Raw genomic sequence first — 15,311 nt, forward strand, 5'->3', positions numbered from 1 at the left:
GACCTTTAAACTTAGATGTAAATGATTTATTTTGATACAGCCTTGAGCCTTTTATCTAAGTTAGAAAGACTAACTTGTGTTGGCATATGTCAAATCCTGATTAAAAATATATGAATATGCTGTGTCATCTACTTTAGACCACACCTAGGCTAAACAAGCCTGAGAAGTAGAAAGAGTTGCCGTTATTAAAAGGGTTAACTTGGCTGGGGGCTTTTCTGTGAGCCCTGTGTGATGGAAAATTCGGGATTTCCCTGAGTTTCCATTTAACAGATGCAGTGAAGCTGCTGGGCTGATGCTGATCCCAGCCCCAGGACAGGACCACCAGACCCAGATATTCGCCGCGCTGTGTATTCTGGGAACACACAGTAGTTTCAAGATGGCGGCGAGCAGGAGGCTGGCCAAGGTAAATCTCCCGATCCCGTTATTTTCATATAATTTGTAATGTGTGAAGACGCAATGGCGAGTGACGGGCCCACTCGTTCTTCGCCTAAACTATTAACATAGAGTGTTGTTCGAGGACACAGGTAGTGCCTGCTTTTAGCTGTAAGCTTAATAAAGCCGAGAGGTCACTACTGGCCACCTAACGTTAGATGACCAGATATCACCGTTAGGCAGCAGAGCACCGGCACATTAACGTTAGGCCAGAGAGACGGTAGTCAGCCTCCGAAACACGGCAACGGAACATGGGTCGTTTACGAGCCAACTATATGCTCCATGCAGCTGTGTGTTGTATGACCGAGTGAGTGAGTGCGAATGTGGCTAATATAAGACCGTGAATGTGTGAATTTTCACGACATAAGGCGCTAATCAGCTAGCATGCTAACGTTAGCCTCAGAGCTGCGTTTCAGTTGGCTAACGTTAGCTAGTCCGCGAGCGTCGGCTACACTGTTATCCGTGTTTGGGAGTTCATAAATCGGACATGTGTGGGGATGAACTTACGGTAAATCCACAGCTACATGTTTTATTGCTGTTTGGTAAAAGAAACAGACGGTTTCGTTTTCCAGACAAGTCAGCGAGACTTTATACCGGTGCTAGTTTGAACCATACGACACTCGCAACAACATTACGCGTACAAAGCTAGTTGTCAGACAGAATGAGGAAATCGGCCTGCAACCCCCTGAGGCTGGACTAAAGCACTGCCTTAATTGACAGCCTTGTTTCACGGAGCAAAATGGGTCTTTTGTTTAGACCTAATAACTAAATTGATCACTAAAGATGAGACTCCAACAGAATCAGTCAGACTTGGATCAGCTGAAGACAGTGATTGAAGATCAGACTCACAGGCTATAACATTGTACCGTTGCTGTATGGGAATTAAGACAAGTATAACAGAATGTAGGAACATATGGTGTGTAATTCCCCCTTCCTCTCCCCACTATACCTAAAGATCCCGGGGTCTTTTTGAGATAGGGAGGATGAGTACATAATATTCCCCAGTCTGTCACTGTTGTTTAGCGCACTCAAAATATGATACATAATAATAGAAAAAGCACTGAATGTCTATAAACAATACCAACATTTCCACCAAGCTCTAGAAAAAACATCCGATCTTGTATGTTCCGTATATAAGATGGGGACTCGAGTTTCACAAACAAGTGTGACTCAAGACTCGACTCTAACCGCAAAGACTTGAGATACGACTCAGACTCCAGATTTGGGACTCGTGCCCAATCTCTTCACTTGTGTGCTTTTTGGAGCATTAACATCACAAGCAGAATGTCATTCTCTCCCACCATACGTAACTTTACGCATCTGGTGCGCCAGCGTTCACATGGCACAGATAAACACCGGTGAGCCCATCAACCTGCTGCTGCTGACAGGGGGAAGTTAGTTTGAACTGTGATGTTCAAAGCATATTCACTCCAGTCCCAGCCTGTCCCAGCATCCAACTTCAGACTGACTTCACCTCGGTCTGCTGCTGCAGTCTCATTATCGTTTCTCATATTGTTTGGCTTTAAAAACTTCAGGCACAGCTGAAACTAAAGAATCACAGAATGCAACGTCTGTGTCAAGCTCAGCTGCATAAACTAATGTATCAACGTTAGCTTGTTACTAACGTTAGCTTTGTGAGAGGTTAACTTTTAGATCCACGTTCATTAAATTCCATATTTTTGAAAAGTGTTTTCTGCCGGTGCTGCCTTCATCTGCAGTGTTAAACTGGGAGAAATACACGTTAATTATTAATGTTGGCTAAAAGCAAGTTTACGTTACAGGTTTAATTTTGACCACATAACGTTTACGTTACTGCCCTATTTGCTTACCATTACACTGCATTTGATAGGCTGAAGCAGGGGTCTGCAACCTTCTATCTATAGTTATGATATATACAAAAAAATATACTTTTTTTTAATAGTTTTTGCATTTTTGAAATTATAGAACGACAAAAAAGAAAACATTTTATTCCTAACCTGCTTCTAATTTTCTTGTTCACTAATTTCTTACCACATATTAAGCATACAGGTAAACCATCACCATTTGCAGTGAAAGCAAATTAATCTCTCCACGCAAACTCTTTTTTCCTCCGATATTTTTTTTTTTGGGGGGGGGGGGGGTTATCATGGTTAGCATACTGACAGAAACCCAAGATTAGCCACCTGCAGGGAAAGATGCTTGGCCGTAGATGTAGGATGACAAATATTTTAGTTTCACATAATATTTTAAAAGAATCACCTTTAATTCCAAGATAACAGGTGTTCCCTTCGAAACATTGTCTACTGTGCGGGTTGTGGACCCCCTAGAGGAATTTTTTTCATTTAACCTTTATTTAGCAGGAAGAGCTCGCTGACATAAGAGTGTCCTGGCCAAAGCAGGCAGCAGCACGACTGACAATGTTTCTGACAAACAGAATGAGCAGCCAATACAAAATAACTATGACTACAATACAATAAAATATATCAAATAAGTGAAACCGCAAATATACATCAAAATACATGACTACAATACAATAAAATATATCAAATAAGTGAAACAGCAAATATATATAAAAATACATCACTATAATACAATAAAATATATCAAATAAGTGAAAACAGAAAATCTACATCAAAATACATGACTATAATACAATAAAATATATCAAATAACAAGTGAAAACAGAACATCTACATCAAAATACATGACTATAATACAATAAAATATATCAAATAACAAGTGAAACAGCAAATATATATCAAAATACATGACTATAATACAATAAATATATCAAATAAGTGAAAACAGCAAATGTACATCAAAAAACATGATTATAATACATAAAAATATATCAAATCACAAGTAAAACAGCAAATATACATCAAAATACATGACTAATACAATAAAATATATCAAATAAGTGAAACAGAAAATATATATCAAACTACATGACTAATACAATAAAATATATCAAATAACAAGTGAAACAGCAAATATACATCAAAATACATGATTATAATACAATAAAATATATCAAATAAGTGAAACAGCAAATATACATCAAAATGCATGACTAATACAATAAAATATATCAAATAAGTGAAAACAGCAAATCTACATCAAAATACATGACTATAATACAATAAAATATATCAAATAAGTGAAAACAGCAAATATACATCAAAATACATGACTATAATACAATAAAATATATCAAATAAGTAAAACAGCAAATATACATCAAAATACATGACTATAATACAATAAAATATATCAAATAAGTGAAACAGAAAATATATATCAAACTACATGACTAATACAATAAAATATATCAAATAACAAGTGAAACAGCAAATATACATCAAAATACATGACTATAATACAATAAATATATCAAATAACAAGTGAAACAGCAAATATATATCAAAATACATCACTAATACAATAAAATATATCAAATAAGTGAAAACAGCAAATCTACATCAAAATACATGACTATAATACAATAAAATATATCAAATAAGTGAAACAGCAAATATATATCAAAATACATGACTATAATACAATAAAATATATCAAATAAGTGAAAACAGAAAATCTACATCAAAATACATGACTATAATACAATAAAATATATCAAATAAGTGAAACAGCAAATATATATCAAAATACATGACTATAATACAATAAAATATATCAAATAAGTGAAACAGCAAATATATATCAAAATACATGACTATAATACAATAAATATATCAAATAAGTGAAAACAGAAAATGTACATCAAAATACATGATTATAATACATAAAAATATATCAAATCACAAGTAAAACAGCAAATATACATCAAAATACATGACTTTGATACAATAAAATATATCAAATAAGTGAAACAGCAAATATACATCAAAATACATGACTATAATACAATAAAATATATCAAATAACAAGTGAAACAGCAAATATACATCAAAATACATGGCTATAATACAATAGAATATATCAAATAAGTGAAAACAGCAAATATACATCAAAATACATGACTATAATACAATAAAATATATCAAATAAGTAAAACAGCAAATATACATACAAATCCAGCACAATCCTGAATATATCAGTCAGAATATCTACAGCCAGATGTGTCTGCCTCCAAGTTCTTATCAAATGTCTTCAAGTCCTCCAATGAGAGCAGGACCTGGAGTTTCAGGTGTGTCTGTGATTAGTTCAGGTAAACTTTGTTTATTTACACTACATTATAAACTGTCATTAGTTGGGACTTTGTGTAATTATAGAATACGGTTTCACTCCAACTCTGTTATTATTTATTAAAACCATAAGAGACTTGGTTAGGACTTGCTGCTGCCCTCAGAGACTTGAGACTTGTCTTGGACTTCCCCTCAGATACTTGAGACTTGACTCGGACTTCCCCTCAGAGACTTGAGACTTGACTCGGACTTCCCCTCAGAGACTTGAGACTTGATTCGGACGTCCCCTCAGAGACTTGAGACTTGACTCGGACTTCCCCTCAGAGACTTGAGACTTGACTCGGACTTCCCCTCAGAGACTTGAGACTTGACTCGGACTTCACCTCAGAGACTTGAGACCTGACTCGGACTTCACCTCAGAGACTTGAGACTAGACTTGGACTTCCCCTCAGAGACTTGACTCGGACTTCACCTCAGAGACTTTAGACTTGACTCGGACTTCACCTCAGAGACTTTAGACTTGACTCGGACTTCCCCTCAGAGACTTGAATTGGACTTCCCCTCAGAGACTTTAGACTTGACTCGGACTTCCCCTCAGAGACTTGAGACTTGACTTGGACTTCCCCTCAGAGACTTGACTCGGACTTCACCTCAGAGACTTTAGACTTGACTTGGACTTCCCCTCAGAGACTTGAGACTTGACTTGGACTTCACCTCAGAGACTTGAGACTTGACTCGGACTTCACCTCAGAGACTTGAGACTTGACTCGGACTACACCTCAGAGACTTGAGACTTGACTCGGACTTCACCTCAGAGACTTGAGACTTGACTTGGACTTCCCCTCAGAGATATGAGACTTGACTCGGACTTCACCTCAGAGACTTGAGACTTGACTCGGACTTCACCTCAGAGACTTGAGACTTGACTCGGACTTCACCTCAGAGACTTGACTTGGACTTCCCCTCAGAGATATGAGACTTGACTCGGACTTCACCTCAGAGACTTGAGACTTGACTCGGACTTCACCTCAGAGACTTGAGACTTGACTCGGACTTCACCTCAGAGACTTGAGACTTGACTCGGACTTGACCTCAGAGACTTTAGACTTGACTCGGACTTCCCCTCAGAGACTTGAGACTTGACTTGGACTTCCCCTCAGAGACTTGACTCGGACTTCACCTCAGAGACTTGAGACTTGACTTGGACTTTCCCTCAGAGACTTGAGACTTGACTCGGACTTCCCCTCAGAGACTTGAGACTTGACTTGGACTTTCCCTCAGAGACTTGAGACTTGACTCGGACTTCACCTCAGAGACTTGAGACTTGACTCGGACTACACCTCAGAGACTTGAGACTTGACTCGGACTTCACCTCAGAGACTTGAGACTTGACTCGGACTTCACCTCAGAGACTTGAGACTTGACTTGGACTTCCCCTCAGAGATATGAGACTTGACTCGGACTTCACCTCAGAGACTTGAGACTTGACTCGGACTTCACCTCAGAGACTTGACTTGGACTTCCCCTCAGAGATATGAGACTTGACTCAGACTTCACCTCAGAGACTTGAGACTTGACTCGGACTTCACCTCAGAGACTTGAGACTTGACTCGGACTTCACCTCAGAGACTTGAGACTTGACTCGGACTTGACCTCAGAGACTTGAGACTTGACTCGGACTTCACCTCAGAGACTTGAGACTTGACTCGGACTTCACCTCAGAGACTTGAGACCATGTCTGTTAGTAATGAACTACAACAGTTAGATAAGTCAAGTGTAAGGTTGGGTATTGTATTTTTTTCTTTGTGGTCACCTTATTTAACAGATGAAGCAAAAGCCTTAGTATGGCTGATTTATTTTCATTGATTTTATCATTGGTTGTTTGGTTTTCAAAATGGTGAAAAATGTCCATCAGTGTTTCCAAAAGTTCAAGATGAACTCCTCAAATGTCTTGTTTTGTCCTCAACTCCATAATATTCGGATTACTTTCATAGAGAAGGAAAGAAAACCAGAGAATATTTTATTTGAACTTTATTTCCCTAAAAATCGATCATCATACTAGTTGGGGATTAATCTAATAGTTGACCTAACCTTTAGACTATTTTATACGGATTAAAGGCCTTTTCACATCAAGGACAAACTGAAAAACTGAAACGAACATGTAGAATATATGAAACAAACATATAGAATATATGAAACAAACATGTAGAATATATGAAACGAACACGTGGAATATATGAAACAAACACGTAGAATATATGAAACAAACACGTAGAATATATGAAACGAACACGTAGAATATATGAAACGAACACGTAGAATATATGAAACGAACGCGTAGAATATATGAAACGAACGCGTAGAATATATAAAACGAACGCGTAGAATATATAAAACGAACGCGTAGAATATATAAAACGAACGCGTAGAATATATAAAACGAACGCGTAGAATATATAAAACGAACGCGTAGAATATATAAAACGAACGCGTAGAATATATAAAACGAACGCGTAGAATATATAAAACGAACGCGTAGAATATATAAAACGAACGCGTAGAATATATAAAACGAACGCGTAGAATATATAAAACGAACGCGTAGAATATATGAAACGAACGCGTAGAACATATGAAACGAACGCGTGGAATATATGAAACGAACGCGTGGAATATATGAAACGAACACGTAGAATATATGAAACGAACACGTGGAATATATGAAACGAACACGTAGAATAAATGAAACGAACGTATAGAATATATGAAACGAACGTATAGAATATATGAAACGAACGTATAGAATATATGAAACGAACACGTAGAATATATGAAACGAACGTATAGAATATATGAAACGAACGTATAGAATATATGAAACGAACATGTAGAATATATGAATTGAACATATAGAATATGTTAACACTTTGTTCCACTCGTGCATGTATTGTAACAAGTTTAAATGCTGAGTTGTATTGTACTGGATTTTATCATTCAGGGCGGGGCCGAACGTGTTTATCATGTGTGTGTTCTGCGTCACGTGACCTTAAAAACAAGGCTTAATGGTCATCTTCTAATTTCTAAGCTTATAAAAACCCCAGGGCTCAGTGGATTTCTCAAGGAAATACAGTGACCTCATATGCCTCCTCTGCTGTATTATTAATAATAATTGCCTGCCTAATTGATTTACCTCTATTGTTTATCCTATATGGCAGGTTTTATATTGGCCTATACCTTTCACAACAACTAGGTTACATGTCATTTGTGAGAGGAATAATGTCCACAGCATAACATCACCTATGCCCATGGAAATAAGGGCTTCTCTATACGTTACCTTGATAACAAACTACTGGTATGGTTATCCCTTTTTTGTAGGCTACTCACTGTCACACGCCAGTTCAACTACTATACTTTCCCACACTGGTTCTTTTGTCTTTGTAATCTTAATTTTGTTTGTCAAACAGGGCAAATGTTGTGAGGTGTGAACTGAATTATGACATTGATGCTTGAGAAAATCTATCAGTCGCGTGAGTCTAAATAGAATAAAGTCCTGACTTTATTTCTTGGCTTGTTCTTATTGGATCATAAATCAGCTGCGGGGAAAAAATGGAAAATGCAAAAGTTTGGCTTCGGTGGGAATATGCTTATAGAGACGGATGGGCTCAAATATTTCAATTGAAGGTGATTTATCCACAAAAAAGATTTGCGTTTGTTTTGAAAAGACCTTTAGGCTGTCATAAACAGCCATTTGTAAAAGCCACATTTATTTAATCAAGAACTTTACAGCCAGTTTGTGAAGAACACATAACCAGCAAAGTACAGGTCATGACAGAGCATGTTTTTTAAATCTACACTGGAGATCAAAGTTAGAGAACAAAGAAATATTACTTGATTTATTCTGAGGTATTGTTATTTTTTATTGTTCATAGTTCTGTCTCTGCCACAGTTCACTAACTGGAGTGGGTTTCTTAGACATTACTTTGTTGACAAAGATTTTCCAGAGATCTAGATCTGGTCTTCTGACATAATGGTTACTTTCTTTTCACAAAATAAAGGTTTTTGTTAGTGTGCCATGGTTATTTAGAAAAACATGCTTGTACAGCAGTGGTATTGACACAGCTGATATTCTATCAAATTCTGAACTATAAAGATTAATAGTATTTCAGAATAAATCAAATTTTAACCCTTTGGTCTCTAATTTTGATCTTCAGTGTATAAATCCCGGGTTAAACACTAGTTCAACTTTTATGAACATGAAGATTTTTCACTTCTCTAATATGTTTACTTGTTCTCTCAGGAACTTGAGGAGATTCGCAGGTCTGGAATGAAAAACTTCAGAAACATTCAAGTTGAGGAATCAAACCTATTGTCATGGCAAGGGCTCATTGTTCCTGTAAGTAGCCACTCCTCATTCGACCGCGCTGCCATTTGTGGGCTCACAGTTTCCGTTACTGACCTCCTTTGTTCACTTCCAGGACAACCCTCCCTATGACAAAGGAGCGTTCAGAATCGAAATCATTTTCCCCACCGAGTACCCTTTCAAGCCTCCCAAGATCACATTCAAGACAAAGATCTATCACCCCAACATCGATGAGAAGGGCCAGGTGTGCTTGCCCGTGATCAGCGCAGAGAACTGGAAGCCTGCCACCAAAACTGACCAAGGTGGGTGTGTTTGTGTTACAGGGGCTCTCTGTAGGTTACCTGAAGCTACATAATCACCTTGTCTTAAATCTGACATTATTAGACATCCATGTTTCTACACACAGAAGGGCTTTGGTTGAAAGTGTTACAAGATGCTACAAGTTTTAGTGCCAGTACCAAAAAAAACGGTTTCAGTACCTGACTTTATAAGGTTGGGGTGATAGGCTTTTCTCCTGGTTCAACACTATGAACTATGCACTTAGGTGCCGATTTGATATGTATTGAAATTTTCAAGTATTACGATTCTACAAGTACAACTGCGATCCAGGATCTGATTGATTTGATTGATTTTTGTTTACCTTTTTTAACACTAGACCATGAAAGAAAGTTAATCATACACTTCGAGAGACATTCACTTTGGTAAATCTTTCAATTGATAGAATTAACAAGTATTCAGAAATATAGCTATTTCAAGGTACAAATACTCTGGAATATCTCTCAAGTTATAAAGTAAAAATGCTTGATGTTGTGTATATAGACAGACATCTAGAGCTCAAATATATATCAATGTGAATTATTTCTTTTTTCCAGCAACCCAAAAATCAATTTACTGATATTTTCTTTTTCTCTATAAGGAACATAGATATATATACAGTGGAGATCAAAATCGGAGAATAATGTTTTCATTTTTGATTTATTCTGAAATACTTTTCTTTTTATAGTTCAGAATTTGATAAAATATCAGAGGTGGCTATACCACTGCTCTCCTAGCATGTTTTTTTTAAATAACCAAGGCACCAAGGCTAAAGTGACCTCTTGGCAGCCAAAACACATGCTAAAGTGCCCTCTAGGAGCCAAAACATGTGCTAAAGTGCCCTCTAGGAGCCAAAACGGGTGCTAATGTGCCCTCTAGTGAGCCAACAAGTGTGCTAAAGTGTCCTCTAGGGAGCTAAGACATGTGCTAAAGTGCAATCTAGGAGCCTCTAGAAGTTGGCTGAGTGTGACTGTTCAAAACATTTGCTCAAACAATATTTCTTCAACCAAAACACAGAGTTATTGTGGAAACTTTATTTGGAAAGTTACACTATTACACACAGTCCAGATTTTCTACGACATGGGTTTATTATCAGGGCTGCCCCTCCTTAGTCGAGTCATTTGGTAGTTTGGTTTTAGTTGCCTTAAATTTCATTAGTTGATTACTAATATTTAATACATTTTTTCATACTGATTCACTTATTTCCAAAACACTTATCATGATCCCATCTCTGGTAAACCCAAGATTTAAGCTGGTTCTTTTACAGATGTGTCAATTAAATCAACTAATTCATTAGTCAACAAAATCATGTGTGAGTTGACTGAGAATTTCTTTAAATGAAGTTTAAAATATCTACACAGCCCTCACGTTATTGTGTAACAAGCTAATTATTCCAAATTATGTCATCAATAAAATATATATACATTTCATAGTTGGCTGAAAAAAAATTACTTCTTATTCATACCAACAAAACAAAAATCTGGTTTAGTTTAAGTTTAGTGATTGTTTGTAGCAACTGCAAAAAATGTTAATAATTGAAGTTATTAATAATAACCTACAGTATCGTACCGATAAGTTGAAGTGAAATTCCAGTGTAAATCACCCCAGGGTCCTACGTTGTTGGTGCTTTGGTTAATGTGTCAGGACTCTTCTCATGCTGCTGCAGAGGTTTGGTGTTATTTTGAGCAGTGTTAGTGGTTAAAAAAGACCTTTGAATGCATTCAACTCACCGGGCTGAGCTCATCCGTGTTAGCCGAAGCGACTCTCCAGAAATTCTACGTTAATAGTTCATAGACAAAAAAAAGAATTGTCTGGATGGCTTATTTGATGACCTAATTTGCCTAAAAAGACCCTGGGGTGATTTTCCACCGGAATTTCACTTTAAGCATTAACATAAGCATTTAAAAAAGCTAATATACTGCTGCAACTAGCTTACAACTAACTCAACTTGTGTTCAGACTAGTTGAGCTAGTTGTCATCTAGTCAATGCTGTAGCTAACTCTGCCGTGGATGTGGTGCTGCCAAGTCATGTGAACTCCACATAAATGTGGTCTTGTCTTCCCAGCTTTGAGACTTGTATAGTAGTCTGTGTGAACTAATCAAGACTTTTGACTGGAGGTTAGTTGGGCAATAGTGACAGGAAGTTAACGACAAAAGGGGAAATGGAGAAAACCTGTTGCATCAGGTCAGTACTCGGGCTCAAACTGATGCGCCACAACAGTCACTCTGTAGTGGAATGGCCTCATCGTTAGAGCTCCTCCTCATCATATTCACTCTCTGACTTTTTCTTGTGAAAGCGTCACTGCTTCTCTGCCAACTACTTTTCCTTTACTAACTAGTGTGTGGGTCCTGATCATCTAAGGAGAGCCCTCCTCTTGAGTTTCACATTCAAGTCACATAAGGTGCGTTTCCACTATGGTCGAATACCCAGAATGAGGCAGGGTTGTCTCTTTGAAACGCCCCTAATTTGCTGCGAGAGAGCAGGTCCACAAAACGGCCGCTCAAACTCCTGAGAGTTACCTGGTTGCTGATTGGATGCAGCTCTCAGCTGGATGTGACGTGTGGTCGTACAGACGGCACAACAACACGGTGTGGTAGAGTAGACACTTATCCAGTGGTAAAGAAGAACTCAGCACAGTTTATGTATAGGCAGCAAGAAGCATTCACCGAGGCCCAGGTAGTGTGAGTACAAACGGGCCTGGAGGGGGGGGACAAGTACCCTAAAGCACGGGGCACGGGAAGGACGCACAGTGGGAGTGCGCCCTTTGTCTGTATGAAAATATGAAATTACAATACAGAGACACTACCAGGAAGTGTAATTCTGGCGAAAAATCATCTCATGTTCTTAAGCCAAGGATACAGTTTTTTTTGTGTATGAACTATTAACAGAGAAATCCGGTAGAGTGGCTAACACCGATTAGCTCGGGGCAGTACGGTGAAGGCATTAAAACGCCTCTTTTAACCACTAATACTGCTCCAAATAATAGCAAACCTCTTCAGTAGCATGATAAATGGTAAATTGTGAATGGACTTGGACTTCTATAGCGCATTTCTAGTCTTCTGACTACTCAAGGCACTTTCACACATTCACTCATTCACACAGACATTCACACAAATGGCACAGGATCTACATACCATCTAACCTAACCATTCACACCACATTTACACACCCATGTGCAGCATCGGGAGCAATTCGGGGTTCAGTATATTGCCCACAGACACTTTGACATGCCAAAGGAGCCGAGGATCGAACCACCGATCTCTCGAATAGAAGACGACCCGCTCTTCTTCTGAGTATGGTGACGGCATTAAAATGGCTTTATTAAACACTAATACTGCTCAAAATAACACCAGCAGTAGCACACGAGTCCCTCCACAGACAACGAACACCAACAACGTAGTTAGTAAGCCAAGAGTTTATTAAGAGTGTTTTAAAGACTTACCTTCTGGCCCCTGTACCAGCTCCTCTCATAGTAAAGTCCATTCAAGTGGATTACCAAAGTCAATCCCAAAGGAAGGAGCCCATTGGGGCTTTGTTTTCTGTGTAGGGACTCTTCTCATGCTGCTGCAGAGGTTTGCTGTTATTTTCAGCAGTGTTAGTGGTTAAAGAAGACGTTTGAATGCCTTCACCGTACTGCCCTGAGCTAATCACTGTTAGCCACGTCCGGCTGTTAGCGACTCTCCGGCATTTCTCTGGTAATAGTTGTTATACGAAAAAATCTTGTCTCTGTGGCTTATTTGATGTGTGCAAGTATCGAAAAGGGATGATTTTAGGCCAGAATTACACTTTAATTTTGACATTTTGGGCTATGTGGCTCTATACATGTCTTTTTTTCAGACCAGTGGAAAGAAAACATCCAAAATCACATTTATTTTACTACACTTGTGTGTTTGTGTCTAAAAGTTATCATCAGATAATGCCTCACATGCATTTTTACACCCAACATTTCAGAAAACGTTTGTTGTGATGTCAGTAATCTACTGGGGAAGTTTCATGCTGATAGCAGTGGGTAAAATTTGATTGGTACATGGTTGTCAGTAATGTAATTTGTAATCCCGTAGGATTTACTGGATTTGGTCCCTTAATTAACTCTACTGAACCTTTTCAGTGTTGGTGCCAGCACACAGCGCTGCGTAGCTGGGACCACAGTCTGGTTCATCTCTAACTTGATCCTTTGCTGTCTGTGTCTTGCAGTAATTCAGTCCCTCATCGCGCTGGTGAACGACCCCCAGCCGGAGCATCCCCTTAGGGCAGACCTAGCAGAAGAATACTCAAAGGACCGTAAAAAATTCTTGAAGAACGCTGAAGAGTTTACAAAGAAACACGGCGAAAAGCGGCCAATGGACTGATCACCTGACAAGCGTGTAGCCCTCTCTCTGTCTCTTTCTCCCCCTCTCCTCCACTTCTCACCTGCCCAACCAAATATCCATCTTCCTTCTCACCTCCCTGCTCCCCCTCTCCCACGCACCTCATCACCTTCCTCGCACCCCCACCCCCCACCCCCTGGCCCACACCCGTCCTCCCTGCAGTCCAGGAGCCGCCCAGCCTCAGCCAGGCAGCGGCAGCCTCAGCATCCCTCCCCATCCAGGACTCTCTGTGGATCAGACAGCTTCCTCGCCCACCTCTTACTACTGCTCCTCCTCCTCCTCGGCCATAAATCTCCAGACCATTTCTAACTTTCTACTCTTTTCTTAATGTGAAAAATGGAAAAAGAAATTCTAAGGGAACATGAGGTTCAGATGAAGAGTTAGATGGAAATACTGAGTAATGTGTTAATTTTCTGTTTGCTTTTTCCTCTATATAAACAACTCCTGTGTTCAGTAGCGCTCACCTAGACATGATTTTTCTCAAGTATTCTATTTTTAAAGAGCAGGAAAGCTGGTTGGTTTCTCCTTTTTTTCTTTTGCCCCATTATCAATAATCTTTTCAGCTAAAAAAACAAACGTGACAGAAAGATGAGAAGCTGTAGGTAGGACCTGGAGGTGGGTGCCTACTGATATGTTTCCTCGCTCACCTCCACTGCTTCTAGACTTGCACTGTACTCTACGGGACAATCCCTCTCACATCTCCTTCCCCACAGTTTGTAACCCACTGTGCAGGAAGAAACAATGAAAGGCCATACATGAATTGATTTGTTATGAAAATGCTACAGAAAAATCTTGAGTGTTAAAGAAGAAACACACTCTCCAAACATGCAGTTATCATCAGCAGGCCCTTAAAGACTATTTGATGGGTTTTTGCAACACAAATTGGTTGCACTCTCAGACCATGCTGTTAAACCAGTTTTCAGCAAATGGCTATTGTGATTTTATTTTCCTTATTAAGAATTTCTTTATTTGAAATAGTTTTGATTGGCGTGATATCTAAAATTAGTAACATGGGAAGAACCTGTTTGGTTAATTTGAATATTCCACGCATGTCCTCTTCCCCACTATTGGCCACCCCAATAAAACCACCTATCACATTAGAAACAGCCTTTACCACACTGAGACATATTCCAGTGGCAGAAGGACTGTCAGCTGCCCAGCTGAAAGGGACCTAACTCACAGGGATGGGGAGGGGGGGAGGAGAAGCTGGAGAAGGATACACTCAGCTGGAATGAAGCTCAGCTCCTGGAGGCGGTCCTAGAAACAAGCACCTAGAAGGCAGCTGGGAGAGGGCTGGCTGTCTGTGGGGATGTGTCAGGACATGGAAAGGGACTGCAGTGGCAAAAAAAAAAACACCACCATGTAACAGCTGTTTGATCTGGTCCCAATATTGTTTCATAATAAAGATGGCTAACCATTTGGCCTCACTGTCTGCCTGGTAGTCAAGTGGATGTTGCTCGTGTATGGCTGTACTATGGCTTTTTTTGGAGCAGTGGAATGAAAACAGATATTTGATAGAAATCAATTAGAAATTACTGTAATTCAATTTTATTTACAGTCCCATTCATTCATCCATCCATCTTCAACTGCTGACATCGGGCGTGAGGCAGGATCCAACCTGGACAGGACGCCAGTCTATCACAGGGCAC

General features: G+C 39.1%; 1 protein-coding gene across 1 annotated transcript; it reads left to right on the forward strand.

The window, feature by feature from the left end:
• Positions 1–341: 341 nt before the first annotated feature.
• LOC310945557 (ubiquitin-conjugating enzyme E2 L3) lies at positions 342–15,094 on the forward strand. Its single transcript, XM_083911688.1, has 4 exons — positions 342–403; positions 8,917–9,012; positions 9,095–9,281; positions 13,490–15,094. Exons 1-4 carry the CDS (start codon positions 377–379, stop codon positions 13,642–13,644), a joined length of 465 nt encoding a protein of 154 aa, XP_083767814.1. The 5' UTR covers positions 342–376; the 3' UTR covers positions 13,645–15,094.
• Positions 15,095–15,311: the final 217 nt, after the last annotated feature.

Source organism: Echiichthys vipera, assembly GCF_963691815.1.
Source record: "Echiichthys vipera genome assembly, chromosome: 4".
NCBI classification, from domain to species: domain Eukaryota; kingdom Metazoa; phylum Chordata; class Actinopteri; order Perciformes; family Trachinidae; genus Echiichthys; species Echiichthys vipera.